General features: G+C 50.2%; 1 protein-coding gene across 1 annotated transcript in view; it reads right to left on the bottom strand.

The window, feature by feature from the left end:
• Positions 1–14,239: 14,239 nt before the first annotated feature.
• The window catches only part of TUNAR (transmembrane neural differentiation associated intracellular calcium regulator), a 44,309-nt gene continuing 30,778 nt past the window's right edge, over positions 14,240–27,770 (bottom strand). The window contains exon 3 of the mRNA XM_079127697.1: positions 14,240–16,552. Within this exon, the coding sequence (XP_078983823.1) occupies positions 16,367–16,552 (186 nt within the window). The 3' untranslated portion in view covers positions 14,240–16,366. The remainder of the gene's footprint in view (positions 16,553–27,770) is intronic.

Consider the following 27,770-nt stretch of genomic DNA (forward strand, 5'->3'; position numbering starts at 1 on the left):
AGTCCTCTTGACCAGGAACAACCACTCTGAAGTAGGATGCAGGAAACGAGCTGCACTGTGCTCAGCGCACAGGAACTCAGGTCTGGTCTGTTGCTGTGGTCACATTCCTAGCCTGGACAGCCTGCCGGAGTGTGGGTGGGGAGCACAGTATGCATTCTGGCTCTGCTCTGTTAAGTTATATGGCCTTGGTGAGGTTGCATGATCCAGTTTTCCTTTTCTCCTCCCTGAAATGGGGATGGTGCTTGTGGCTGCAGAGGAGATCGAGCAGGACGCGCTTAGCCCAGGGGCTGACACAGGGCCAGAGAAGGTTGAGGGCAGGTGTCCATGTTACCCTCTGCAGAGGGTTTAGCATCTCAAAGTTGGTTTTGCTTCCCATCTGGCTTTGCTCCTTGGGGAGACTCAGGGTGGGGAGGCTGCAGCTGGGGGCTGGTTCTGGGTGTTTCCCAGGTCCCTGGTTGTGACCTGGTGGAGTCCCCATCCTGCTGTCATTTCTCATGACTGGCATAGTAAGACATGGTGCCATCCAACAGTGGAGAAGGCAGAACTGACTTCCCCAGAGGAAGAGGGGTTCCCCAAGTGACTCACCATTGAGATGAGGCGGACCCTGGGATTTAACATGCTGCAAACCTGATTTCTGACTCTCAGGCTTTGAGTCTGAGCCTTCCCAAGTGAGATTAGGTTCAACAGGAGGGCACTGTTGTACAGCATCACGGGGTTACGTCCTTGTCGGACCCTCAGCAGGAGACCTCTGATGGCTCTGGACAGGGCATTTCTGCCTTGCCTCCAACAAAAGGCTGATCACGAGCAGAAAAAGGAAATCAATCAATGTGCGGTGGTAGCAGAGGGTTTCCTTCAGGCACTGTTTCAAATCAGTTAGTTTCAATAAACATTTACTGACCACCTACTATGTGGTGGGTGCCATGCTGGGCACTGAGGGTACCACAGGAAAGCTGGGCTGGGTGTGCCACAGGGATCTCACCGTCTAACCAAGAGACCAGGTGAGCCCCCAAGTCCCAACAAGCCAAGGCCAAAGGGCTGCTGACCCCCAGGATGCAGAGACAGAGCACGAAGGGGCTCCGGGAGGAAAGGTCAGGAAGGTGGACTGGATCCATCACAGAGGATCATGAATGCTGGACCCAGGGTTTTAAAATCACAGACAGTTTTGAAGCAGATTAAAGAGCATGGTGGGAGATGGTTGTCGAGGGCACCCTGGGGTGAGGCTGAGCAGGGACAGCGGGGAGGGACAGGAAGCAGCAAGGTCGGGCTACCACTGGGAAGCAGGTGCAGTGGCTACCAGATTCTCCAGTGGGCTCCAGATTCTTGTGCCGGTCTCACGGAGAGTTGGCAGCGTGACTTACAGGGGGTCCCCAGCCTTCCTGTGCCTCAGCCTCTCTCTCTGTTAAGACCCATTTTATAACATTGTTGCACGGGTCAAATGGACACTGGTCCTCAAAGCCCAGGCTCTGCTGCCAGCTGGGGCTCCCGGGTGACAATCTGCTTAGTGCATGTTTCATGGCAGGCCCTCTTCTAGGCACTGGGCTAAAGCTATGAAAAGGCAAGTATGGTCATGGCCTCTCTCCTGATAGGGACAGACCATTAGCCTCATCTGGATAGCATCTGTCCAGTGCTGATCACTTCCTGTTCAGGACGCCTGACATGCTTTATCTCAGCATCCTATATAAGGTAGTCCTATGATTACTCATCTGCATATTCAAGATGAGGAAACTGAGGCACAGAGAGGTTAAGCAACTTGACAAAGGTCACAGAGTTAGGAAAGAGCAGAGGCAAATTTAATCTCAGGCCTGTTCTGATTCAAAGTCAAACACTACATTAGCACAGTGGGCAGTGACAGTACATAAGAAGGCCCCCCCATAAGAAGTTTGGGGGACAGGGCGGGCTTTTCAGAGGACACAGTGTGAGCTGGGATCTGAGGGTTATTGTCTATGATCTGTTCTAAGTGGCTCATGTCCCTACACCATAACCCCTCTGAGCTTGGGAATGCATCCTGCATGCCGTGAGTCATGGGTAATGCTTTGTCTCTCTGAGACACAAACAAAATAATGCATTCTAGAACAAGTCTTAGCAGGCGGGAGAGCAGGAGGAGGAGAGGGAGATGTGCTTCTGAGGCAGGAGAGGGGTTTCAAGCAGCTCTTTTGCTATGATAACCGAAAGACCTGAGAAGAACCATTTTAGAGGAGGAAAAGTTTATTTGGGGCTCATGGTTTCAGAGGTCTCGGTCCATAAAAGGACAACTCCAATGCTCTGGGCTCAAGACGAGGCAGAAGTTCATGGTGGAAGGGCATGTTGGGGAAAGCAGCTCCTCGTGACAATCAGGAAGCAGAGAGACAGCCCTCGCTCACCAGGGACAAAATATAAACCCCAAAGCCAGGACACTGTGATCCACCTCCTCCGGCCACATCTACCTGCCTACAGACGCCACCCCGTCAACCCCTATCAGGGATTAATGTGTGGATTAGGTTAAGGCTGTCATTACCCAGTCACTGCACCTCTGAACTTCCTTGTTTTGTCTCACTCATGAGCTTTCAGGAAAACCTCATATCCAAACCATAACAGGGGCATATGCAAAGGTATTGAGGCAGGGGAGCGCCTGGTCCCCTGGGTGGGCTCTATAAACTCTCCTCACAGTGGGCGGCTCCCTTTGTGGTTAGGGATTAACATGATGAGGACGGATGTGGCAGCTTGGCAGCCCGTGGGGCTCCAGGCCCAGGAAGTTCTGTGTGCTGAAATCTCCCACTGGTCCCCAAGATCCACACTCTACTATCCCCCTTGCTGACCCGCATGGACCATCAACTGGGGCTCTTGTCCCCTGGCTTCCAGGTGGTCCACCCACGGGAAGTTCCAGCAGATGACGGAGCCGGAGGGGAGGCAAGTCTCTGCCCTGCCGCTCCCACTGGCAGTGCGGTGGGCTGGCTGAGCCCCCGCGGCTCCTGTGTGGCAGTCCTCACCGCAGTGACTCTGCCCGTCAGGGTGTCGCTTCCTCTTGCCCCTTCAGTCCTGGCAGTGACATCATTATGACCTTGGGGTACTGCATCCTTCTGTCCTGTTTTCCTTGATAGGCCCAGACCTTCCAAACAGACCCCTTTGTCTGCAGCCAGCTCTGCAAGGCACACAGAGCTCAAAGGGCTTGGAAAGGAGGGGAAGGAGGACTGAGGCGTCATGACCTGGGCCCCGCTCCATCCGCCCCATCCGACTGGACCACATCACAGCCAGCAAGGAAGCAGGCCCCAGCACCAGGAGGAGGCTGCGAGGAGCTCACCACGGACGACAGAAGGTCCAGCCCCGGCTGCTGGAGTCGGGCTGTGTTACCCAGAAACTGTGGGACCCCAGCAGGTCATGAATACCCCACCCTCCCCCAGCTCCTATCCAGCTCTGTGGCCTGGGTGGAAGTCCAAGGAAGAGCCCGTCTAAACCGCTTCCCCTCCCGGGGGGCACTTGCCTATGTTCTTCAGAGACTCCACCCCACCCTAGTGTGGAGGTCAGAGGATCTCGGACCAGAGTGCCTGCCTTTTTCTCTGGCTGTCTCCAGCCTCCACAGATAGCAGTCAGTGCCACGAGGTCTTTATGGGGACGCCACTGTCTCCATGGTGGTCTTTTTGCACAGGACTGGACAGGGGCTTGTGTGGACTGTCATTCCAGGGCTGCTCGCACAGCTTGTAGGAGACACGTTTCCTGCGTCCTGACAAGCCGAGGCCATCTGCTCCCCATGGCCACCTCCTCTGGCTCATGCTGACCGTCAGTCAGCTTGACCCTTGTCCTCTGGACACTGGTTTCTTTCTCACTTACTTCCAACCTGCAAGAGACCCTGTGACACCCCGAGTCATCTCCTCAGGATCCCTCTTTGTCGACACCCCTGCCTCCTGGGAGACTCAGTCTCGTCAGGTCCTTCCCGTGAACCTCCCCGTGAACCTCATTCTGAGGCTCTGTCCTCCTCAGCAGGACTCTGAAGTCACTTCCCTGGCTCTGATGAAGTTTCAAGGAGGCAGCCTATCATGCAAGGCCATGGGGGGGCCGTGACCTTGAGAGTCACTGTTCTTGGTTATTCAGAGTAAAGACTATTCACTAGTCACAAGCCTCTCAAGTGGGCCCATTGTCAACACTCCCATTCACAAGGCAGATATTTAAATCCACAGAGGCTGAGCACCTGGTCAAGGGCTCTGGTCAGTTAGTAGTAAAGATGGGATCTGGAGCTGGAGAGGAACCGGGGGCCTGGCTCCTGGCACTGCACCACCTGTTGCGCGCCTTCCTCCTGCCCTCTGAGTTCCACGCGGCTGGCTTTGCTCCAGCCCGCCCTCCATGCACTTCACACTCAGCTCCATCCTCACCGTGGCTCTTAAGTTCCCAGTGCCGTGGGGTAGACTGGGCCAGAATTTTGGAATTATAACTCACAGATGGACACTTGCAGGAGTTTGCACCAACGTGGGTTTGGGAACAAATCTGCTTTTTTTTTTTTCTATACCCAGAAGTCAGCAGGCCAGACTTAAAAGCCAGTATGACCTCTCCACTTGGACAAGGAGTCCCAGAGCATAAAACCCAGTGGCCAGCTGTTAATAAAAAAAAATACATCATGTTACTTGGCAGGCAAGTGTGACATGCTTCCAAGTGACGTCGGAAAAATGGGCTGCGTCCTCTTCCTCCTGGCTGGCAGCTATGTCCTTTACAGAGGTATCCAGCCTGTGCCTACCTGTTAGGCATCGGGTCTGCCACCTTCCACCTGTCCTCGGTGTGGCTGGTGTTTCTCATCAGGTGGTCCTTTGGGGGTCCTAGTCACCATTGCTGCCTGAACCTATTCCCTAGCTACAAAATGCCAAGGGGGGGCTAGAGAACGTGGAAGGCGTCCCTGGCTATCACAGACCGCTAAACCTGGGTTTGTGCATGCCGGACCCGAGGGGTTCAGATGCTGATGTAGGTCCACAGGCCAACAAGCAATATGGAAGCCAGGATCTGCAACCAGATGTGGAGAGTTTGGGTTCTCGGGATGTCCCCACATCCCATCACACACAGACCCTGATGGTGTCAGAAGAGACCCTGTGCAGATGTCTCAAGGCTGATCTCCTTCAAGTGCAAGTGATTTAATGACAACTCTTTTGTTTTTTAAGTTCCCAGGACCACAGCCCAGGAAGGGAGAGGTGCAGCTGGGCCTCCACGGACTCCTACCCCTCTGCATCTTCTCAGGTGTGTGCTTCACTCTCTCAGACAGCTTCCTCCCGCAGCCAGGAATCAAACGATAGGATGGAGAACAGTGTGAGCACAGGGCCTTTCACGGAGCTCCCTGGCATCAAATTACATTCTTTCTACCTGTCAGCTCTGTTCCATTAGCAGATCTGTTAGCCTCTCTGAGCCTCAGTTTTCCCACCTGTAAAATAGGAACAATATCAGGACCTACCTCACAAGCTTTTCTTAGATCCTCTTGAGTGTTGTTCTAGCTCTGTGATGATGGTGGTGTCTGCTGGCTTTTACAGCTTTGCAGTTCAAGGGACTCTTTCTAATCCTTATTTCTAATAGCTCAGCTTGGATTGGGTGATGAACCCTGGACCACTCATCTCTGGACCTGTGGGAGAATATTCTGATCAACTCCTCTGGGAGCCAATCAAAAGTAAGGGGGTTTTTTTGGTTTGTTTTTTTGTTTTGTTTTTTGGTGGGGGGAGGTGGGATCTGGAAGATGACAGATCCTGCTGGTCTCATCAAAAAGGAGAAAAATACCATGCCGAGAGGAGTCCTGGTATTGCAAACAAGATTCTGGAGGCCAGTATCCGACACAGTAGCAGATCTCCAGGTACTAATGGGACAACTTGCTGAACACCCTTTACAAGGTAATGGGCGGAGCTCTGGCAGCATGTTCATGGGGTCGGGTTTTGGTAAAAGTGAAATATTTTAGCCCCTGCTGGTTATACTGCTGTGTCTTTCTCATGTGATTTCCCCTCCACCACACATCCCTCTGTAGCTGGTGACTCGAGCATCTGAGAGCATTTTTGGCATCTGGATAGATACTGAGATAGGAACATGTTTATTTTGAATTTTGTGAAATACATTTATGTCATTCACAGTCATTTTCATATGTAGTTGAGCTGTTGCCAACAGAAAGAGGCTTCACGAGAATTGCCACTCATTTAATGAGTCACACAGCATCACAGACCATAATCGCAAGGCCAGAGATGGGTTCTTTTATTTTTTTACTGGTTCTTTTTAGTTACATTTGACAGTAGAATGTATTTTGGCAAATTATACATACATAGAGTATAGCCTGTTCTATCTAGGACCCCACTTTTGTGGTTATACATGATGTGGAGTTACCCTGGTCATTATGCTGAGAGTCCATCTCACTCCAATCAGAATGCCAATTATAAAGAATACAAGTAATAACAAATGTTGGTGAGGATGTGGGGAGAAAGGTACACTCATACATTGCTGGAGGGACTGCAGATTGGTGCAACCACTTTGAAAAGAAGTAGGGAGATCCCAAAAAGCTTGAAATGGACCCACCATTTGATCCAACTATCCTACTCCAAGGTTTTTACCCAAAGGACTTAAAAATCAGCATACTACAGTAACGCAGCCACATCAATGTTCATAGCAGCTCAACTCACATTAGCCAAGCTGAAATGGGTTTTTACAGGAACATTATCAATTACATCCAGTGCCAGAGGCATGTAATGATGGAGGAGAAACAGGTTTTGAAATAAATACACAAGAAAGAAGTTTATCTAGAAAATTTCTAGAGTCTCACAGTTGGAAGATCTTAAACACACATGAAAACTTGAGTTTTACTTTTAAAAGACTAGGTGTAATGGGAAGAACTCCACACTGCATTTTAAAGATGGTCAAGTGCTGCATTATGGGTGACCTCTTAGAGACCCTAGTAAAGAATTTTAGAGATCCTGAAGATTCAACAAGAAGTGAAACCTACATTCAAAGTGTGGGTGTGCAGGTGGCATTTCCAGGGTGATGAATGACATTGTCAATCACATTGTCGGGCATTTGTTCAAGTCTTTGGCTTACTTAGAACAATTGGGATGTCTTTATTACTGAGTTGTATAATATCTTCACATATTTTGATGACAAGTCCTTTGTCGGATGAATATATTGCAGATACTTTCTTTCAGTTCGTGTCTTATTGTACATTTTCTAAAGATGTCTTTTGAGTGGAAGTTGAAATGTAATGAAGTGTAATTTATCAATGTATTGTTTTATAGTGAGTGCTGCCTAGGAAATCTTCTTATCCCAAGTTTGGGCAGACATTCCCTTACATTTTTTTTACAGAAGTTTTGCAGATTTAGCTTTGACATTTGTATTTGGCACAACTAACTATATACAAATTCATTTTTAGTGTGAGGTAGGAATTGGGGTTCATTTTTTCACCATAAAGATGCTCAATTGAGTGAGCACTATTTGTTGAAAAAACTAATTTTTCTATTAAACTGCATTGGTAACTATGTCAAAAGTGAATTGGCCTATTAGGTATGAATTTATTTCTGGATTTTCTGTTCTATTTCATTGACATCTTTGACTTTTTTTTATACCAAGACCACATTTTGTTCATTGTAGCTTTAAAGTGAGTCTTGAAATTAAGTGGTGTTAGACTGTCAGACTTTGTTCTTCTTTTAAAAAAACTGCTTTGGGGGCTAGGGAGATAGCTCAGTTGGTAGAGTGCTTGCCTTGCAAGCACAAGGCCATGAGTTTGATCCCCAGCACCACAAAAAAATTAACAAACAAACAAAAAAACTGCTTTGGCCATTATTGGTCCTTTGGGTTTCCATATGCATTTCAGAATCAGCTTCAGACCAGAAAGGCAGTTGAGGTTTCATAGGAATTTTGTTGACTGCATGGATCAAACTCAGAGAAAACTGAAATCTTAACAATAGTAAGTCTTGTGATTCATAGAATGTGGACTATTATCCATATGTGCAGATCTTTTAGAATGTTCTTTGCAAAGTTCTCTAGTTTTCATGCACAGGTCTTGTATATATGTGTGTATGTATTTGCATTGGTATTTGGTTCCCAAATTTTGAGGCAGAGCATTTAGTTTTTGATCATTAGGTATGATTTTTAGCTATAGTTTTCCTTTTTAGACATCCTCCAGCATGTATAAACCATGTAACTATGAGAAAGTTCCCTTGTATTCCTAGTTTGCTAAGACATTTTTAAAAATCATGAATGGGTATTAGATTTTGTCAAATGCTTTTTCTGCATCTGTTATGATAATCTCATACTTTTCTTCCTTTAATTTGTTAATATGGAAAACTACACTGACTGATATCCAATTGTTAAATCAACCTTGTATTTCTGGGTTAGACCAAACTTTGTCATAGTCTATTATTTCTCCTTACATATTCGTTAATTTTAATATGACTTGCATCTATGTCTATTATGGTTTAGATGTGAGGTGTCCCCAAAAAGCTCCTCTGTGAGACAATACAAGAAAGTTTAGAGGTGTGACATTGGGTTAGGAGAGCCGTAACCTCATCAGTACATTAATCCACTTGAGTGGATTAATTGGGTGGTAATTGTAGGCAGGTAGGGTGTCACTGGAGGAGGTGGGTCACTAGGGACATGCCTTTGGTGAGTGGGACTCTCTGCTTCCTGATTGCCACGTCCTGAGCTGCATTCCTCGTCATATCCCTCTGCCATGATGTTTAACATCACCTCAGGCCCAGAGACCTGGAGTCAGCCATTTATGAATGAGACCCTTGAAACAGCCGCAAATAAACTTTTCCTCCTCTATGTTGTTCTTATCAGGCCTTTTGGTCTCAGGGATAGGAAAGCTGACTAAATGTCTGTGAGAGATATGGATGCATTTCTTTTCTGAAGTCTTGATCTGATTTTGTATCAGGGTGATGTTGGTCTCATAGGATGAGCTGGGAGATGTTCCCATCTACTTTGCACAGTTTGGGTATTATCATTGCTGGTGCAGAGACCCAGAGCATGACATGAGCTCTTCTGGCTACTTCTGCAGAAGTAAAGAGGCAGCCAGGGGGAGGTGAGCCTTGGCCAGTAGCTGAAGAAGGATGTGGCTAATTCCTGGAGAACAGTCTCCTGTTTCGTCCACTCCACAAAGATACTGCTGAGGAGCACACGAAATGATGGTGTTGAAATATAGACAACGTCCAAAACTTCCCATCTTGCCACATTAGCCATGACACACACCTTTGCCATCTCAAAATCCTCTCCTCAGCTTGCTTTTCTTGTGGATACAACACAGAGCTCAAATCCCTAATCTCTGAAGAGCTTGTTGAGCTGCGTTTTGACACATCTCTCCTCCTAACCTAATATTTAGCTTTTCAATTAGACAGACCTCTGCCACCATCCCAGGTGAAGTTACACTCAACTTTGACAGTAAAAGAATTTTGACATATTATTGAAACTGAATCTCATATCCTTACTATTATTCATTAGTAGAAAATATTAAGCACACATCTGTGTATCTGCTTTTCATCTATCTTTTTAATTACCATGGTTAATAGCTAATAGGAGCATAGAGTCAGTTCCCCCATTATTACAGTTCATTATTACACATAATGGTTCGCATCACCTCAAGGGACTAGAATTCATGACAAGAAGATGAAGGATCAGCAACACTCAGGATTTAGTTCAAGATCAATGGCAATAAGTGGTAGAGTTTAGGCTTCCATGCAAGTTTTCTGGTTCCAAATCTCATCTGGATTCTGGGTGACCTCCTGGTCCTCAGAAACAGAGGAGTGGAGTCGTTGATGAGGAGCAAGAGCGGATTTTCTGCCACATTAATGACTCACATACCCACAGACAATGGAATTATCCCTGACTCTTCTGAAGGAAAAGGTGACAGGCACCTTCTGGGGGCCAAGCCAACATCAAACCAGAGCACCCCCTTGGAGATGAGTTCACACAACTCTTTCATTTGGAGGATCTCAGAACTTCAGAACCCAAAGTCCTATGGCAGAATCTTTAGAACTCAGAACACAACATGGACTCTTTAGAACTGGGAACAAAGCTACCAAAGAAAGAATGGGCCAAACACCGCCAGAGATTGGCTGGGACAAAGATAGCGAGAAGGGAAGGGGGCGACAGGGCCCGGGGGCAGGGGCGGCTGTTCTGACCAGGCTGCCTGGATGAGTCTCTTCTGGAATTGACCAAGGGGTCAGGCATGCCAACCACGTGTGTACTCCAGTGAGCTTCAGTGACCTACCAATGTCGATCCTGGGATATGCAGGTTTGTGCAGAAGTGCCCCAAGGCAGCCTTCCAGGCTGGTGGTCCCAGAGGGAGAGAGGGACAGGACACATCTCAGCAGCTCTGATTTGTGGCTGGTCTGGGATGATGGGTCAGTCATGCCTTTGCCTTCCACAGTAGAAGTGGCCACTTTCTGGTTGAGAGAAAGATGGTGGCTTGGGGATAAGGGAGAGAGGAAGAGCAGACCTTGGATCTTGCCAGAGTTAGGGCTGACTTGCCTTTCTGATTGTTCTTTGATTCCTTTAGTCCCAGTGAGACCAGATTAGCAAAACACACTGTCTTTTTACTTACCACCAAGTAAATGCTGAGGACTACTCAGACAATACCCACACCTTCCTGCTCCTGGTTGGAAGGTGGCGGTCTCCATTGCCTGAACAGGATGTAGATGGGTCCAGCTGGTGAGCAGGGGCCACAAGAGAGTCGGTCACCAGCTTTGAAGCCAAGTCTCCGAGTCCCTGGCAGGCTGCTGACCCAACTGGTAGCGTGATGACCTGCAATGGCTCCTGGGGACATCCAATCCAGACTCTGATCACATTCTGGAAGTTTTCCTATTGTTCTCTAATAGAAGTGGGAAAAGCAAAGAAGCCTACCTCTTAACCATCTTGGAGAAAATTGGTGGATATTACATGACCTTGTTTCTCATGGCAACAGGAGGCTCATCTTCTGGGAAGAGTGTTGTGGTTTTGTGTTGTGTTTATGAACGAGAAAAAATATGAGCAGTCTGTTCATGCCATCTGCTTCCCTTGGAAGGGAAGACTCGTCACGCAGTGGCGTCCGAGGGACTTCCAGCCCAGAGCGGCTTTCTGTAGGTGTGCCATCCAGGGTCCTGCCTTTAGGGAGGTGGAGCTGTGGGGTCTTCCAGGAGAGCTGGCTCAGAAGAGGATTCAGGACTTGGTCCCTGGACTTTTCGATTCCCAATGTGAGGCATTATCACAGCCAGTCTTGGCTGTAGAAATAGCTGTTAGGAAAGTGCCTAGGCCGTTAACAGGGTTGATTCTGTGGAGAAGAGTGAGGGGAGGTGGGGGTCTTCCTGACGTCAGAGTGCAGTGGATGGAAAGACCCCTGGGCTAAGCATGGTGGTGGTGGTGTTCACGGGAGAGAAAGAGGGCTGAGGCCCTGGGTTTAGAGGTGAGCAGAGGGGACAGGAGCAATAGAAGGAGAGGGGCCCAGGATAGGGAAGAAGAGAAAGGAGAGAGAGGGAGAAAGAGAGGCGGGAGGGAGAGGGAGAAGGAGAGGAGAGAGACAGTGAGAGAGGAGTCTTCTGCTCGATTTTGCCCACCTGCCTGTCATGTGCACAGGGACGCCCCCAACAGCACCCGTGGGCTCCCGTGCGCTCTGCTGGGAACCCCCTTTGTGTTGTCTCATTTCATTTTATCACGGCCTGTGACCCAGAGGGCATCACCATCCTAGAGATGAGGAAACCCAAGTGACAGAAGTGACTCATGCAACCACCAGAATGCTGGGGTCTCAGAGTCAGGCCTGCCCCAGGTGGGCTCCCTGGGATCCATCCGGATCCATGGCTCCAAATATGCCTAAACATTTGGAGACCCCCAGCAGGTCCCACTCCAGGGCTGCCAGCCTGGGGTCGGATGGCCGGGATCACCTGGGTGTGCGCTGCCAAGGGGCACCCCAACTATGGGCTGAGTTTGGGAAACAGGGATCTACCATCCTTACAGCTTTTTGCAAATGATCCCTGAGACCACTTTAAGCGATCCTGGGGGAGGCCAGGGTAGTACTTGGGACACTTTAAAAAGCAAGACTGGATTATGGCAAAACACTGACAAGAAAGAACCATACGGAAATCTGGGTGGTGCACCCAAACGGAAGCCCAGGCAGACGCTGCCATGGGCGTGGGAGCTGCCCAGAACTGCTGACGAGAAAGCTCCCTGGGAGCAGCGTCCACAGCGTCAGGCCACGATTGCAAATCACACTACGGGGTCTGGATGTCCATTCAAGGATGTCATCTCACTTGCCTTTGGACTCCGCAGTGACAGAAAATGGGGTGCTGTCTACTGTAAAATGACAGGGACAGCGAAGGAAAGTGTGCCTGCCAAAAGTTTAAGATGTGGAGAATGGTCTCACCAAACAGGTGCACAAGCCACACTGACTCACACACTGAGCAGTGGCTGCCTCTAGGTGGTGAGATCTTGGGATGAGCTTCATTTTAAAAAAGGGTTTGTACAGAATTTTTTAAAAATTGCAATTTTTTTTTTTTGAACCAGCAATTGAACCCAGGGGCACTTAACCACTGAGCCACATCTCCAACCCTTTTAAAAATTTTATTAAGAGATAGGGCCTTGCTAAATTGCTGAGGATAGCTTTGAACTTGGAATCCCCCTGCCTCAACCTCCTGAGCCACTGGATTAGTCCTCGCACTGGACTGCAAGGTTTTCCACCATGAACTAGGAGCTTTATTATTATTATTTTTTTAGACCTCAATAAAGCATGACTCTTAGCTTTGTGTATGGGACTTCATTCAGTTGGGTCCCGGTTGCCTTATGGGTTAAAACAAGAGAAAAAACGATCTTAGGAGAAGGGTATCCCTGCCCACCCCCACTCCCCCCGTCCTGTAGAAGCAGTGTGACCCTCAGACCCTGCTTTTCTTCACAGGGTCCTGATCCCTTGTGATGAACTTTCGAGTCCTTGGCATCCTCTCCCTGCCACTGAGCTTCAGGCCTTTGAGGCTCTTTCCCCAGGATTTAAATATCACTCTATGGCTGCAGAGGTGGAGGCCAGGGTAGCTGCAACCCAGGTGAGTCGACTCACCATTCTGGGTTGCACCTTCTGCATCAGTTAAATGAGATGGAAACACCTACAGAAGGGGATGTGGGGGCAAATAAATGAGATCAGGGACCTGAAAGCTCCTGCAGCACCTTCCAGACAGTGCCCGACTGCCTTCACGTAGCTACTGGAGCTCACTGTTCCCTGGGCACTTACCGTGAGCCAGGCCAGGTGCCCGTAGCTCGGGATGCTCTGTCACCGTGAACCTCAAAGCTCTTCAAGGCTCTCCACGTTGGTATGGTGCCTGCAGTCACTTGAGTCTCAAGAGGCAGAGATGGGACCTGGATCAGGTGGCTTCCGGCCACAGGACAACACCCTGCTGGTCAAGACCACTAAACTGCATACACAGCCAGTCGCGTGCCGGCACTGTCCCCCCCACACACTGCAGGGACTGGGCTTTCCGAGTGGCTTTCCTGGAGTCGAAGTGAGAGGCATCAGTGCAGCCACACTCCCTGGTGACCTGAACTGTGGTGAAGAAGTGGCAGGTTTGAGGGGAACCTCAGTGTTGTGAGACCCAGCTAGCCAGCCCGCCCCCCAGGTCAAAGCCGCAGCTGTGGCCGCGGGTACTAGCGTTTGCACCTGTCGGGAGCTCTTCCTCTTCTGTGCCAGCTGTGTGTCTGCAGGAACGTCCACTCACCGCCCAGAGCCTTTTACTTTACCTCGCAACAGGAGAAAAAGTGCACAGGTCTGGTGGGATTGTCTTGTGCCCCACAGCAGCATGCTAGGTGTGGGAATGGAGCCCAGGTTGCTACGTGTTGCCCTAGTTGGTCAAGGCCAGGCGGGGCTCAGGGAGAGGCTGTGGCTGGTGGCCAGCCCACCCCGGGCAGCCTCTCTCTCCAACTCTCCTCACAAGGGCTTCAGATCTGAGGAGGCCGTGAGTCCTGCGTTCCTGCTCCCTGCAAACGAGACCTGAGATAAGACCCATGCGTCAGGGGTAAGGCTGCCCATGCTGGGCTGGGCACCGCACTGACCGGGCCGTCTTTCCAGGCTGTGGATCAGGACCACCCGGAAGAACCATCAGGGAGCTATTCTGAGGATCGCAAAGGCAGTAGTTCCCCTCAATAAATTCCAAATTAGCATACTTGAAGAAAATCACTGGGGTTTCTACGTCCAAACCAAACCATTGTGCTAACAGAATCACATTCGAGGTTTTTTTTTTTTAACTAAAATAAAAAATAGAACTAGGTAAAGGACACTGGAAGCAAAGAAAAAGAACACGGGTAGTTTTTTCCATTGCACCTTTATTGTCTATCTGTCCACTGTTGGGAATCACATGGTCTTTCCGGAATCACACACCGGTCAGAGAGGCCCTCTCCCCGACAGTTCTGGTTTTTCTAACCAGCCTCGTGTCCTAATTTGTGGATCCCGCCAGTGCCTGAGGAGTTCCCAGGGGCTGTTTACTTTTACCGGGAGGGGAAGGGAGGTGTGCAGAGCTGGACCTCAGCGAAAGGATGGGCTTCCGAGCCTGACCCTCCTGGGCCCTCCTCCCCTCCATGTCCTCTCCTCCAGCCGTCCCGGCCCTCTTGAGCTGAGGAACCAGACAGAGGGGGTGGGAGTCCTGACTCCTCCCTGGCCGTGTAGTCTGGGGACTTCTCCGGATCTCTCTCTCTCCTCTACGACACGGGGGAAAGCCTACCTCTTTCACAGGGCTACTCCGAGGGTTCTGCGACTCGTGTACAAAAGGCCTGGCAGACAGTATGGCCTATGTACACCTTAGCTTCCTTCCTTCTGGAGAAGACAAGATATATGGTCAATTAGCGTCAGGGCCAGGGACTCAGGGACATTTGCTTTCCCTTAGCAGAGCCCAAGAAATGACTCTCTAAGGGTGTAATTTCAGGAAGGAGGGACAGATGGGAGGCAGAGACCTCCTTGGCATCATTTGAACCCAACCAAGCAGACTGCTGCTTCCCCTGCCCACCAGCAGAAAGCATTCTGACCCTCACTTTAAGGCCACACCACTGCAGGCAGGCAACGGCTCACTGCAGGGAACCAGGAGAGGGTTCTGTGTTACTGCACCCGCCCCTGCCAGGGAGGAAGTGGCTTCGGTAGGCATAAATCAAGAACTTCACACAGCAACCCCTTAGGGCAATCACTGAACCCCTTCCCACTGCCCTTGAAAGGTCGCTGTCACAGGGTGTCCTCGCAGTGGGTTACGGTGGGTGTCATTCACACTCTCCAGCTTCGAAGAGGACCCCGGAGTCTTGCTAGGGCAAGACTCGCGGGCCGAATGTTGAGCCCCACCCCCGCTCTTCCCATGTCTCAGTCCCAGAAATCAAAACCTGGTAAACAAATGGTTACGAGGATGGAATAATAATGCTGCCAGTGAGGCGCCGGAAGATTCTGTCCCGTAGTTGATCTGCAATTATAGCCACACTCTTCTTGCTCAAGGGTAGTCCTTTAAAATCTCTTTACAGCTGATTGATCACTCGGCCAAGGTTCATGCATAATTCTCGGTACGGATAGGGTGCATCTATGGCCTGCATGCCCACGATCGTATTATATCTCCAGTACAACGAAAAGTCGTTCAAAGGACACTCTTACGACATGCGCCAACAAAGACCATGGCTGGTAGTATGGAAAATGTCCTCCTGACCAGAGAGAGGGGCGGGGTGGGGCGGGGGCTCGTGAGTACAAAGGTGAAAGACAACATGAGACAAGAGGACCAGAACGGAGACCGAAAAGAACGTTTGCAGTTGGGGGACAAAGCAGTTAAAAGCAAGGAAGCACTATGGATCTGGAAGTGCCTCTCCAAATATTTGGTTCATGCTAAAAAATAGAGCACATTTATTAAAAATATATATTTATAAACCTTGATATGAACAGATACACACATCAAGCCAATGAAAAAAAGAAAAATAAGTCATCTCCGCGGTATCAAATAGTTAGACCTCCTGATGAGTGGGATGCCGTCTGAGGCCTGCCCCTGTGGTCTACTGCACCTGACCGCTCATCGAGATCCAACGAAATGCTTGTCCAGGGAGATGCGCGGCTGAGCTGCGCCGGCCCCGCTCATCTTTCCCAACACGGTGTCGTCAGCGATCTGGGATGATGAATTTCTGCACCCATCCACTCGCCGCTGGTGCTGCAGGCTGGTCTTCCAAGCCTCCCTCTGGGCCCCCTGCCAAAGACGCTGAGTTCCTTGTGGCGTGAATGAGTTTTGTTGGGTTCATTGTGCTTTAGTGTCTGCTTCTTGCAGCAGGATCGGTTTATTTTGTGACTTTTTGTAAAGTCCGAGGGTGCATTTGATGGAGCGGTGAGTGTTGGGTGAGCTTCCTGTCCTCACGGCCCCTGGTCACTGACCTGTGAACACACAGGGCTCCCGTCTCGCGGCCATCCCAAGGTGCCGAGGGCACTCTGGGCCACTCACAGGGTGGTGTATATGTAGACGAAGATGATGACGATGAGGTTCAGGATGGTCCCGATGATGCCCAGCATGGCCAGGACGCTCTCCTCTTTACTCTCTTTCTCTTGGCCTCCTCTGTCTTCGTCATTTCCACTGGTGATTACCATCGTGGTTGCAAATGTCTTTATCTTCCGCGCCAGGCTAACCTGTATGTGGAGAAAGGCAGCACACAGGTTATCATTCCCAGCACCCTCCATACGGCCGGGCGGGATGCAGGGCAGGCGAGCTCAGGCTGCCCGCGAGACCGGGGCGGGGCGGGGTGACCCAGGGCGCATCCATTGAGCCCAGCTTGGAGACTGTGCTCTTGGCCACTGAGAGACGGCAGAACATGGCTTACGGACCTGGGGTGACTCTGTGGAGCCTGTCTCGTCCCCTTCCCTCGACATGGAAACTGAAAAGCTACCCAGCAGTCAAACTGAAACTCCGGAGTTCCCCACTACGGCGAGAAGGTCACACACTCTCGCCTGCCGTGTCCCAGCCATGGAATGTGCTGTCTTGTGTGCTCAGGAAGGGTGCAGAGGTGTCCCCGTCACCCATTCTGAAATGTGGCACGATATGGGCAGGGGCAGGCCGGACCCAGGGGATGCCATCCACTGAGCCAAGAGAGGCTGTCCTCTGACAAGCGCAGCACAGAAGAGGCAGCTCCAGGAGAGACTCTCTCGGCCACTGGTGGGATCAGGTACCGTCATTCTGGAAAGTGTGCTGGCTCTCCCGAGAAGTGAAGAGATGCATGTGCTACACCCAAGAGATGGCCTTGCTGCTGCACACCTGGAGTCGTAACGGGAAGGCTCCTCCCAGGTCACCTGCCACAGCAGAGGACCAGGAGCTGCCCGGTGGGCACTCAGAGCTGAGCAGAAGCTACTTGGCTTTACTGCGAGGGACTGTTTCACAACGGCGAGATGGATAAGCTACGGCCACCCAGGACAGCAGGAGGAAGCCCAGACCCCAGGGCAAAAGCACCCCCAGCAGAGCCCGAGTCAAGTCAGGAAGGCCCAGGGCAGAGCCAGGGCACACTGCAGTGGACTTTGAGCTTTATGCAAATCAAAGGAGGGTAAACACACAGTCCGGGAGTGAGTGGCTTCCTCCAGGCAGAAGCTCAGGGGTGCTCTGGGGACACCAGTGGCCTTCAAAGACACCGGTCGCCTTCCATCTGCTAAGCTGGGTGTGGGCGCTTGGGTGCTCCTTTTTATTTTAAACTGCAAGCAGGCTTTGGCTTTTCTTTTGTGTGTCTGATATATTTCACAATCACTCATATTAGCTTTTATTTTTCAAGGTAGTTAATGTGGCCGTCCAGGCTGTGTGGTGGGCAGCCGGAGCCTCTTTTTCTACCAATTACTAATCCAAAGCACATTAAAAAGTACTCGAAGGGATGGGGTGGGACAGGTCAGGGCCCCTGGCTGCATTTCCTCTGAGCCCATAGTCAGGGGGTCTTTCACCCTTCAAGGTTATGATGGTTAATTTTATGTGACAACTAGACTGGACCACAGGGTGCCCAGATAGGTGATCAAACATTGTCCTCTGTGTGTGTGTGGGACATTTCTGGATGCAATTGACATTTGAATGGGTGGGCTGGGAAAAGCAGACGGTACCCCCCAGTGTGGGTGGGCCTCATCCAATCAGTTGAGGGCCTGAAGAAAACAAAAGGCGGACATGCTGAGGGGAAAGAATCCCCCCTGCCTGGCTGCTTTTAAGTGGGGACATTGGCTTTTCCCTGTCTTTGGACTTGGACTTTTGAACTTCAGTCAGTTCTTCTTTTGAACTGGAAGGACCGTGAAGGAACTCGCCACTGGCTCTTCTGGGATTCCTGCAGCTGACTCAGCCTGCAGATCCGAGGGCTTGCTGCTCTCCCCAGTCACGGGTCAGTTGCTTATAACAAATGTCTCTGTACAAGCATGCACACACACGTCTGCCTGCACACACACTCAAACACACACGTACACCACCTGCGGGTTCTGTGTCTCTGAAGAACCCTGACTAGTACCGGGGTCAAGTGATATCTCAGGGAATGTCCAGGAAGGCTGGCGCGTGGCTGGGCAAGGAAGCACCTCCGAGGGAGCTGGCCAGGCCTTGCACACAGCTCTGGACCTGGAACACTGCACACGTGGACAGACACCTGTATGGACACACGCACGCCCCTGAAGCCCGGGGAGCCGAGCAGACGGATGTGCACAGAGGTGAGTGAGTGAGCGTCCCCAAGGCAAGTTTCACGCCCCTCCCAACTTCAGTTTGCTAGACAGGCTTGAGGGGCTGCCTGTTCTCGAAGCTCAGCTAAGGTAAGCCTCTGCTTGGCTCTCTTTCTCTCCATTGTCACCTTGGATCATTTTCACCATGCATCATGAACTCAGAGAAGGGCACAAACTTGAGGTGTGCAGGCAGCTTGGTCCATCTGCTTAGCACCAGGATGGAGAAGCAGACCCGCTCAGCACCCGAGGGGCCTCCCCTGGTGTCCCCACCAGGCCTGTCCTCCCTCTTCTCCTCCTGAAGCCATTGCCTGGCTTCTAACACCAGAGTACCGTTTTGCCTGGCTTTAAATTTTGCATAAATGGAATTGCATGGTATGTTCTCTTAGGAACCTCCTTTCTCTCCCCCAACGCTATTTTGTGAGACTCACCGAAGTTTCCGTGTGGAGCCGCATGCACTCGTTTTCTCTGATGAACACGAACAGGGTCATTGTTTGGACACGCCCACCATTCACCCATCTATTTTACTGCTGATGGGCATCTGGGATGCTTCAAGTTTGGGACTTTTGAGTCATGCCGCTGTGCACATTCTCGTACGTGTCTTCTGGTGAACAGTGTGTACGTTTGCCCAATAGGTTATGCAAAGATTTTTGACATAGCATCCTCCCACGCAGCCCCCGAGCTCCACCACACCCGCCGCTTGCATGTTAAGGGCTGTACTCTCTTAGTCACGCACGCGCCCCTCCTGGATCCATTCACCTTTTTTTTTTTTGGTGCATTTCAAAGTAAACTGCAGATAGTATTACCCTTCCCTTTAAATACTGCAGCATGTTCACTTCAACTAGAGTCTAGAGTCCAGAGTTCCTTCTTTTGATGTAAAATTTAAACGTGTGCAATTTCCCATGGGTTTCATACACCCAGAGGAAGGGCTGGGGCAAAAAGCACATGTGTTTGACTGTAGCAGATACTACTAAGCAATTTTATTTTATTGTGGTGTTGGGGATAAACCCAGGGCCTTGTACATGCCGGCAAGTGCTCTACCACTGAGCTTCATCCCCAACCTACTAAATAGTTTTGCAATTTAATGGCACCTGCTGTGGGTAAGTGCAGGTCTGATCACCACCCCACCCTTAATTTGGTGACTCTATTTTCCAGACTTTGCACAAAATCCTGAGAAGGTGTAAGTACTCTAGATATCCACTCCCTGTTTCTGCCCCAAAGGTCTCTCCAAACACCAGTCACCTCTTTATCTGCGTCTCTGACCTCTCACCTGCCTTCTTAGAAAGACTGAGTCCTGAGGAGGGGAGCGTTGGAGTCCCCACCTCCTTGCAAGGTGCCAGCGTGGAGCAGGTGCCTGGGAGGCTGTGCTGAATGGGCAGTAGGCACTGCGAGGTCTCTGGCTTCTCCCTGTCTCTGCAGGGTAGGGAGTAGATGGCCAAGGTCAGTCTTAAGATATGCAATTAGTGCTGCCCTTATAACCAAAGACCCATGATTGCAGTCACTCAAGCACAACAAAGTGCCTGTCACAGAAGCTGCTAGGTTTCAAGGCTCAATTTAGCTTCTTCCCTGAATTAGCCTGAGATAACTCTGACTCAGGAGGAAGGCGCGGGATAATCAGGTCAGCTGTGTTTACATTCCGAGTCCTCTGCAGCAGACCAGAGGCCCAGAAGAGGCCTTTTCCAACTCATAGGAGAGCTGCAGCCCAGAAGCTGGCTTCCAGGTCACTTGGGTTGTCAGCTGGCTTTCAGGTGGGTAGTGGCTGCAGGAAGTGGACATCGACAGTCATGTGGGCAAGGCAGAGAGGATGGACGGGGATGGAGGAGACAGGCAGGGAGAGCAGCCAGGAGACCAGGGCAGCAACAGAGATGGGGGAGACAAGAACGGCTCTAAACAAAAACCAAAGGCCAAGCAACATCTGTCGAAGAGCTTGCTACAGAGTAGAAATTTCTTTAGGCCCACTCTCATCCAATCATCCCTTCTTGCCAGGGGTTGGGTGAGAGATGAGAGGGGTAAGTGGTGAATGTCTGCAAAAGCTTTTCAGTTTGTTTTTGAGTGACAAAAGTGTTTTAAACTTAGATATTTTTGGTGATGATTACACAACTCTGTCAGTATGCTACTTTAAATGGATGAATTTTTTGGTCTGTGAATTACATCTCAATAAAGATGTTAATTTCTAAAACAGCATTTGAAAAGGTATCTAAGCTATAAAGTGCCTAGAAATAAATCTAACAAGTATGTGTAAAATATTTATAAGGAATATTATAAGATTTTACTGAAAGATATAAAAGTAGACCTACATTAAAGGGAAGATATACCATTTTCATGGAATGCAAGATTCAATACCCTAAAAACTTTAGTTTTTTTCCTTAAGTGATTTATAGGTTCATTGTAGTTCCAGTAAAAATTCCTGCAAGAATTTTGGTGATATTTGACAAGTAGCTTCTAAATGTATTATCAGAATGTAACAGTCAACATATTTACTAAAGAATAAGGTAGGGGGGTTTGTTTTGTAAGACAGCAAGAATTATTAGACAAGTCTTAGACAAATAGGCTGAGTAAAGTGGAACTATGCACACATGCTTACATGGTCATTGTTGATCAATGGGGTAATAAGGGTCTTTTGATTAACAGTACTGGAGTAATTGAGTATCAATATCAAAAGTTAATAAAGTCAAATCAATATCTCATCAATTCCAGATGGATTTCAGACAACTGCAGGAGAAAACTTAAAAACTTTTAAAGATGATAGAAATGAATACCTTGGGGGTAGAGAAGGAAAGACAACAATGTTCAAACTATATGGGAGACTATTAGTCAATTCAATAACACTAAGTTTAATATCTGTTTATCAAACAATGTCATAAAAAGTGAAGCATTAAGTCACAAATTGAGATGTGTGCATATACATACATATATACATGTTCTAGAGATAAGTACATGACAGAGATATGTGATATGCTAAACATCTTCTATATATCATGTTAGTAACATAGCTATAAGAAAATGACATATATCTAATATAAAACTAAGCAAAACCACATCCCAGCACTTTTGTAATGACTAAGTAGCCATAAAGAAGCTAAACCTCAGCCATCAGAGAAATGGAAACTAAAAGACAATGAGCAACCACGAAACCACCAGATGGGCAAGAACTAAAAGTCCAACAAAACTGCAGAACACTGACAAAGGACGTAGAGTCACAGGACCCTCAGATAGGGCTGTCACCCGGGAAAACTGGATGACAGGATGTCGTAGAGCTGAGCACACTCAGTACCCGGTGACCCAGCCGTGGAATCTAGCACAAACCCTGGGCACACCTGCATGAGTGTGCCGGCGTGGAGGAGTGCTCACGGACAGCAGTGAGGTGTGAGTAAAATGCTGGACAGCCGCACACGTGCCTTCAGGGTTCTGGGTCTACCCACGTAGATTCTCACGTTGGGACGATACACAGCGGGGCGAAGGAGTGGAGCCCTGGACCACGCCCGGCCAGGGGGACCGCAGACACAATGCGGAAAGGGAAAGCATGCTGCAGACCAGCGGAAGGGGCTTCTGTCCCCATGGAGAAGCCAAAAGGTGTTTTCAGGTACAAATCTGATGAAGCCGCCAAGAAAACAAGATAAGGATAAACCCGAAGCCCGGGCGGTGCTCTCGCAGAGTGCGCAGCAGGGGGCGTGGGGCGGGGCGGTGGGCGGAGCGGGGATGGGGCGGTGGGCGGAGCGGAGATGCTCCGGGAACCCGCAAGGCGCCAGGAATGTTTCCTAAGCCGGCAGGGGGCGTGTGGGCACTAGTTATTTCTCTTGTATTTTTGAAAAATGCTCCTTTTTTCTATATGGTAATTAATAAATCAATAATTATGACAATTAAATGATTGGTTAATTAATAATAGAATGATACTGGCAACAAAAACAAAAACTAATTAGTAGAACAACTTTACAAACAACAGGTTCTAGGAACTGGCCTATTTAGTGTTTTGCTAACAGTCAAAAAAAGCGCTGTGGCATGGGCCTGTGATCCCAGCAGCTCAGGAGGCTGAGGCAGGAGGATGGTGAGTTCAAAGCCAGCTTCAGCAACAGCGAGGCGCTAAGCAATGCAGTGTCTCCAAAAAAATATAAAATAGGGCTGGGGATGTGGCTCTGTGGTTGAGCGCCCCTGAGTTCAAGCCCTGGTTACCCCCAGCCCCCGCAAAAAAAAAAATCCTGCATTGTAACCAGAGGAGCGCCACCCTCCAGCAGAGACAGCACCCCTTTTGCACCCGAAGGAGGTGAAGGAACGCCCACTTTCAAGCACAAATCTCTGCAAGCCGGTCTCCAGATAAGCTCACTGGGAAGTTTTTAGTGTTGGGCCTCTTTACAGGGTGCATCTTGGGAAATCAGGTGAGCACATAGTGATACACACTGGGGTGGAGCGCATGCCCAGCCGCAGCGCCCTGTGGGGCTCCTGGAACCGCCTCGGGTCAGGCTCACAGGCGTGGAGGGTGCTGCACCGCTCGCCAGCCCAGCGTCCACGCTCTCCTTTGTTACCAGTGTCCCGATTTCCCTTTGGAAAGTGACCCTTGCCAACAATGCTGCCAGGCAGTGCCAGGGGCACGCCCTGGATCCTGCTGCTCACCAAGCACGCTCTGGAGCTCAGTCCTGGTGATGGGGACACGCGGTGGGGATCTGTAAATGCTGATTCATCCCAGCCAGGGTGCCGGGGAGGATCCCTTGTTCACCGCAGCCTTCTGCCCACAACTGCCCCATGTATATTCCTGCTATAAAAATAAGGTTTCTGCCTAAGGCAGTCAAAATGCGACATCTGCCACATGAAACCAAAGAACGTTTACTCCTGCGGAAGGGTATCCACCTTTGTTTGATTCCTTGTTTGATATTTGAAGTCTCCCTACTAGAACCTCATTCAGTGCTAATGGAGCCTTCTCAATACTTTCCATCATTCTGGAATTTACCACCTCTCGGAACAGCTCATTCCACCCGCTGACAGCTCCGTCAGGAAGGTCCTTTCCTTTAAAACAATATATCCTCCCCACAGCTTGCGCCCACTGGAAATATTCCTAAACCTAGGAACTAAAAATAGAAACAAGTTCTCATTATCTTCCAAAAGGCAAGGTTTCAAAGAATTTATCTTGGGGAGATAACCGATCTGGCATAAGATAACATCTGGGACCCAATCTTGTCTCCATGGTTTACCAGCTGTGCCATTTGAGCAGGATCCCACTCGGAACCTCAGTTTCCTCATCTATAAAGTGGGGGCAATACTTAGCTTGTAGTATTAAAGATAACGGGACACGTGGCCTAGCTCCGTGAATGGCAGCGGCTGGGATTAAGTGATGGTGGAGGAGATGATGGTGACGATGAAGATGTTGGAAGGTCCTTCTCACTGCCCCAGGAGCCCTTCCTTCTCCAGCTAAGCACTCCCTGCTCCCTGCTTGTCCAGAGAGTCCTCCTGCTCAGGACCCCTCTCCTGGGAAGGCCCATCCCAGTACATGGCATGCATGAGGAAAGGTTTTCCAGCTCAAATGGGGCAGGATCCTCTCTTCCCTTCTTCTGGATGCACATCTGTGAATGCTGCCAGGAACCATATCCGCTGTGGGGCCCACCGCATGGTGCCTTGGACTCATGATACAGCAAAGCCGCAGCGCCCCCTGCCTGTAGTGCGCGGTGGGTGTTCTGCACCCCAAAGCAGGGCTTCGCATTTGCATTCCATTTCCAAGGGCTGACTCTGCCCCTGTCCCAACCCGAGAGATCATCTGCCCAGGCAGTTTTGTCCCTACACGGCCACTGTCCTCCCCACAGCAGGCAGCCCACACGTGGGCTGTCCGCACCCTCCGTGTTGTCTAAATGACTCACGTTCCTATTGTATATTAGGTTTCCAGTTTAATACTAAAACATTAACTGGCACTCTTCTGATACGGTTTGCCTTCTCCAGTCCACCCTTGTCCATCCTTTCTCCCAGGATGCCAGGAAGTCCAGTTAGGACTCAGGTCTACCAGGCCACAGCGCCCTGTGGGGCTCCTGGAACCGCCTCTGGTCAGCCTCACAGGCTTGGAGGGTGCCATGCACTCGCCAGCCCAGTGTCCACGGGCGCTGTGCCCCCTCTCCTCAATTGTGGGGTCACCTCTTTACCCCTTCTTTACATCAGTGTCTCAGAGCTGCTTACTGCAAATCAGAGAGTCGGAGATCGTCCCTCACGAACAACTCAGTGGTCACCAATAAACCGAGATGGAAAAAAAACCATGGTACTACAACACAGTGATGCGTCACGCAGCAGAAAAAAATCCATGGAGACAAAGAATGTGTGGCCAAAGGAGAGAGGCCTGCTGGGGAGGGAAGACAGCATGTTAAAATGCAAGTCCACTCGCGACTGCAAGTGGTATTTTTAAAGCCTTACTTGTACGGGGACAAACGGCTGAGGGAAATCAGGAATCTTCTGCAACAAGGGTGATGATGTCATTTGACTTTTGTCACGTTCAAAGCAATCGATATGTAAGGAAGGGAAACTGGCAAGACTGTTTTCCTGCAGTCCTGAAGCACCCACCCCCGAGGGAGGGGAACAGGCGTTGGGTGCTGGCACACGGGGAGAGATCTCTGTGTCCGTCTGTCTGCAGGAGATTGGAATTGAGCCAGAAGCAGGTCGTGGCTGTGCAAAAACAGGTCCGTGGCCCTTCTCTCACGCAGCAGTGCTGTTCAGGCTGAATGGGAGCCGGTTTCAATGTCATTTAATTCTGGCACAAAGTTGTGTTTTCAAAATAATGCCCATCTCGGAACGCCATCTTTGCTCCCCGAAGTGTTGAAAGGTTCCACATGTTCAAGAGAAGGAGGGAGGAGCCGTTCCAGCCAAGTCTTCCCATTGCCTGCTCTGCGGCTGCTCAGCTCAATTGCAATTCCAAGGGCTTCTCATCTCGAGGACATTTTCATATGTGGGATGAGGCAGGTTCACTCTGATCCCATTTACAAGGACAAGCTTCTGCCTTGAAACCCGAATAGCTACTTGACAAATCCAGCGGGTGATGCTGGAGTCTTGAGGAAGCATCAACTTTTCCCCCAAAAGGAGACGCCAATGGCCACCAAAAACATAGCAGCTCCTGGGGACCTGAGACCCAGGCCTCCAGTGGATGTTCTCTGAACACTGCAATGAGCCGAGCCATCCGCTGGGCGATGCCATATGCAAATGAAAGACAAGAACTTGAGGGTGATGCAAACGCAGCTCTCCATCCACGTGAGCAGTGAGCAGGACGCTGCAGGAACCCAGGCTGGGAGGTCTGACCTACAGGGGGACAGCAGGGAACCACCCCTTGCAGACAGATTTGGGCTGAGGTGGACAAGGGAGGAAGACTAGCTTAGTGGGTAGTGGGAGAAGGGATCAGGTGCAAAGGACAGCAGGTGTGCAGGATGTCACTGCACATCTGGGCCGTGTAGCATCATAGACAGGTGACTGAGGCAGGGCTGGGGCTGGAGGGGGAAGCAGGGATCAGAGCTCATAAGCCACAGGAAGCAATGCTGGCATTTATTCAGTGTATGCAATGGGCACACGGATGTTCACTTCCTATTTATTTTCTCAGTCACACGCATTCTATTCTTTTGTATGCATGAGAGACTCCATAATAAATTTTTAAAACTCAATTCGCTTCTAAAATCAAACCATAGTAAGTAAAAGTTGCTGACTTGCTGTGCAGGACGAGGCATCTGGAAGGGTGGCCTCTCGCCCTGCCAGTTCTGCACCACGAACGAGGTCTTACTCGCTGCCCTCCAAGCTTTCAGGAAACGAGGGGAGCTTCTGTCCAGGCCACAGACTCCCGGTGCCCAGGAGAGTCTCCGGCAGGGGCTGGTCGAGAGTTTTCCAAAGCATACACTCCTCTACAAGGGTCTCACACAGCTCAGGTGCCTCAGAATGGCACGGTTGTCAAGGGAGAACGCAGCCAGGTCATCCCTGGTGATTGAAATACAGCAGCAATTTAAACAAAGAACTCTTCAAAAACTGAGCAAGGATGTGACCCCAGCAGCTGATGCTCCCCCAGAAACTGCCCATCTTCTGCCTGGGCACTGTCCCCTCTCCTCGGGGCACTTGCCTGCACACTCTGCCTGGCTTGCAGGACTGCTGTTATCCTCCGAGGCTCATCTGTGGGCAGCTTCTCCTGGGATCCCTTCTTCAGTCACAGCCCAGCATCTCCTGCCCTGGTCAGCAAACAGCCTTCCCTACTAACCCATGAGTCCTTCAGGAGGGACAAGCCTGGGCCTGAGACTGGTCTGGAGCAGCCACAATGTTCAGGGTACTGAGAGAATGAAGGAGCTAAGTGGACGGTGGTCAGATAGGAGGGGGGAAGGGCAAGTGGACAGATGGTGGGATGGATGGGAGGAACTCAAGAGAGCTGGGGGAGAGTACTTCGCAGGTTAGAGGAGGGACAGCACAGGAAGAAGATGAGAAGGTGACAGGGACAGTCTACCGCACCACATGAGCCACTGTAAAGACGGAAAGGAAAACCTGTGTCACATAAACGTACCCTCTTTCCTGAGTCACCAGGTGGGGGCCAGCTGTGCGGGGAGGCGGCCCAGTTGTGTGTGTGCACTTGTGCACACTCGGTGGGGAAAGCAAGGGTCCTTGGCCTCCGGGTACAGTTGAAAAGACACTCTGACGGCCTCTGACATCCTCCCTCTCTCGCTGTGTGGCCCACTCCCGCAGAGCGCTGGCCCAGGAGTTAGCAGAAGGGGGACAGAGCCCGACAGGTCTCCCTGAGCTCAGTCTGCCCGTGCTTCAGTGCCGGTCCACCTGAGAACCCTCGGCAGGCTTACTTTCCTTCTCACCGTGAATTCTGACAAAAAGGAGGGTGAGTTGACTGTGTGGAGTAAGGAAGGTTCAAACACTGGTGTGAAGAGAAGGAAGCGCCCCAAGCTGACGCTTCAGGGCGAATCATCAGGATTCTCTGGCTGAACACAGCACATTGTTTTCAGTCGCGGGAAAAGTGAATTCTATTAGAGTAGACTTCCAGGGGGACACGTCATCAGCAGCTTTGGGACAAGACTGCTTGACCCAAATGAAGAGTGGACATGAGACTCAAGCCAGAGGTAATGTCCTCCCCTGATGGCAATGCCACCCTGCCTGCTGGCTGCTTCCACTAGGCCATGGACCCCACTGGCCAACAAGTAGATTCCACCTCAGTTCCCAGGACCAGCAGGAAGTAGGGAAAAGAGCT

This window comes from Sciurus vulgaris (assembly GCF_902686455.1).
Source record: "Sciurus vulgaris genome assembly, chromosome: 2".
Classification (NCBI taxonomy): domain Eukaryota; kingdom Metazoa; phylum Chordata; class Mammalia; order Rodentia; family Sciuridae; genus Sciurus; species Sciurus vulgaris.